The sequence below is a fragment of the Amia ocellicauda genome, chromosome 3 (assembly GCF_036373705.1).
Source record: "Amia ocellicauda isolate fAmiCal2 chromosome 3, fAmiCal2.hap1, whole genome shotgun sequence".
NCBI lineage: Eukaryota > Metazoa > Chordata > Actinopteri > Amiiformes > Amiidae > Amia > Amia ocellicauda.
In genome coordinates this window covers 45582812-45585217 of record NC_089852.1, presented here as the reverse complement: position 1 = coordinate 45585217, position 2406 = coordinate 45582812, and the positions used below count along the sequence as shown (strand labels likewise).

General features: G+C 38.1%; 1 protein-coding gene across 1 annotated transcript; it reads left to right on the top strand.

The window, feature by feature from the left end:
* The first annotated feature begins 222 nt into the window (after positions 1–222).
* LOC136747342 (olfactory receptor 1E16-like) lies at positions 223–1200 on the top strand. Its single transcript, XM_066700279.1, has one exon. It carries the CDS (start codon positions 223–225, stop codon positions 1198–1200), a length of 978 nt encoding a protein of 325 aa, XP_066556376.1.
* Positions 1201–2406: the final 1206 nt, after the last annotated feature.

Genomic DNA, 2406 nt, shown 5'->3' with positions numbered 1-2406 from the left:
TGCAATTAAAAAATATAATCAGCCAGCCCTAACATATATATTACATAATTTAAAATAAACTCATTATTAATCATTAAAAGTAGAATGCAATAAAGCAAACACTTTATGTAATCTTACTACTGATAAAAAAACATTCCTGTATTTTATTTTATTCAGTTTACCTTTATAATCTGTTAATAACTTTATTGATTGCAGGTCAATGAAAAATCAAAACAGTCTGCCATGAGCTCCTTGAATTCAACAGTTTCTCCCAATGCTGCATTTGTTCGGCCTCAGTTCTTTTACATCAACGGCTTTTCCAACATCCCACATGTGAAGTACTATTACATTTTCCTGTGCTTTGTTTATGCTGTGACTGTGTTTTCAAATTTTTTCATCATATTCATTATATTCACAGAACGAAGTCTTCACACACCTAAATACGGTGCTGTTTTAAATTTAGCTGTAGTTGACATCTGTGAAAGCACAGCTCTTATTCCTAGGTTAATTGACACCTTTCTCTTTGACTCTCAGTTCATCACATATGAAGCCTGCTTGGTCAACATGTTCTTTGTTCATTTCTTTATTGCCATGCAGTCACTCACTCTTGTTGTACTAGCCTATGACAGGTTTGTTGCTATATGCTTTCCACTGAGATATCACATCATTATGACAAATACTTCAATGTTTGTGATTATAGCATGTGTCTGGGTTTTCACAGCAACCCTACACATAAGTCTAGTACTTTTAATCACCAGACTATCATTTTGCAAAACCATTGTCATAGAGAGCTATTTCTGTGATCATGGGCCTATGTATCGTAACGCCTGTAATGACAATTTCCCAAATTACATTCATGCAGCAATCTGTATTGTAGTATTTACCTTCATGCCTTTCTCTCTGATTGTGCTGTCGTATGTGTGTATACTATCTGCACTGTTAAAAATAGCATCAGGTGAGGAACGGTTAAAAGCAATGAAAACCTGCACATCCCATCTTATGTTAGTGATAGTGTTTTACCTGCCATTTTTCATCACATACATTGCTGCAATACTGTCTGTTATTCATCCGAATACCAGGATAATATGTACATCCTTGTCCTCCACCATTCCTCCAATGCTGAACCCTATCATTTATACATTAAAAACAGAGGAGATTATAGGGGCAATTAGAAACCTTTACAAAAGAAACAAAATAATCACAGCTGTAGTAAATCAATAAATACCTGTACTTAAATATCAAATACAAGAACATACGATCCTGCAAATGTATGTAAATGGTGACATTTTAATCTATTTAACTACACCCACTGATCCTGTGGTAATTTACATTAAATGTTAAGTACAATTAAAAAAAAAAAAAACTTTTTCTACTGTACTCTCTCATTTATTGAGACAAGATCACAATAGTAGATGGAGTTTCTTTTCAGCATCATTATTTAAAGTATTCAATTATTATACAGTGAGGGAAAAAGTATTTGCTGATTTTGTATGTTTGCCCACTGACAAATAAATGATCAGTCTTTAATTTTAATGGTAGGTGTATTTTAACAGTGAAAGACAGAATAACAACAAAAAAATCCAGAAAAACGCATTTCAAAAAAGTTATACATTGATTTGCATGTTAATCAGTGAAATAAGTATTTGACCCCTTCGACTTAGTACTTGGTGGCAAAACCCTTGTTGCAATCACAGAGGTCAGACGTTTCTTGTAGTTGGCCACCAGGTTTGCACACATCTCAGGAGGGATTTTGTCCCACTCCTCTTTGCAGATCCTCTCCAAATCATTAAGGTTTTGAGGCTGACATTTGGAAACTTGAACCTTCAGCTCCCTCCACAGATTTTCTATGGGATTAAGGTCTGGAGACTGGCTAGGCCACTCCAGGACCTTAATGTGCTTCTTCTTGAGCCACTCCTTTGTTGCCTTGGCTGTGTGTTTTGGGTCATTGTCATGCTGGAATACCCATCCACGACCCATTTTCAATGCCCTGGCTGAGGGAAGGAGGTTCTCACCCAAGATTTGACGGTACATGGCCCCGTCCATCGTCCCTTTGATGCGGTGCAGTTGTCCTGTCCCCTTAGCAGAAAAACACCCCCAAAGCATAATGTTTCCACCTCCATGTTTGACGGTTGGGATGGTGTTCTTGGGGTCATTCCTCCTCCTCCAAACACGGCGAGTTGAGTTGATGCCAAAGAGCTCGATTTTGGTCTCATCTGACCACAACACTTTCACCCAGTTCTCCTCTGAATCATTCAGATGTTCATTGGCAAACTTCAGACGGGCCTGTACATGTGCTTTCTTGAGCAAGGGGACCTTGCGGGCGCTGCAGGATTTCAGTCCTTCACAGCGTAGTGTGTTACCAATTGTTTTCTTGGTGACTATGGTCCCAGCTGCCTTGAGATCACTAACATTGCTTCCCTAATCCCT

What these genes read in the sequence shown, in the direction of transcription:
- LOC136747342 (XM_066700279.1), top strand. Translation starts at nt 223, where the DNA reads ATGAGCTCCTTGAATTCAACAGTTTCTCCCAATGCTGCATTTGTTCGG.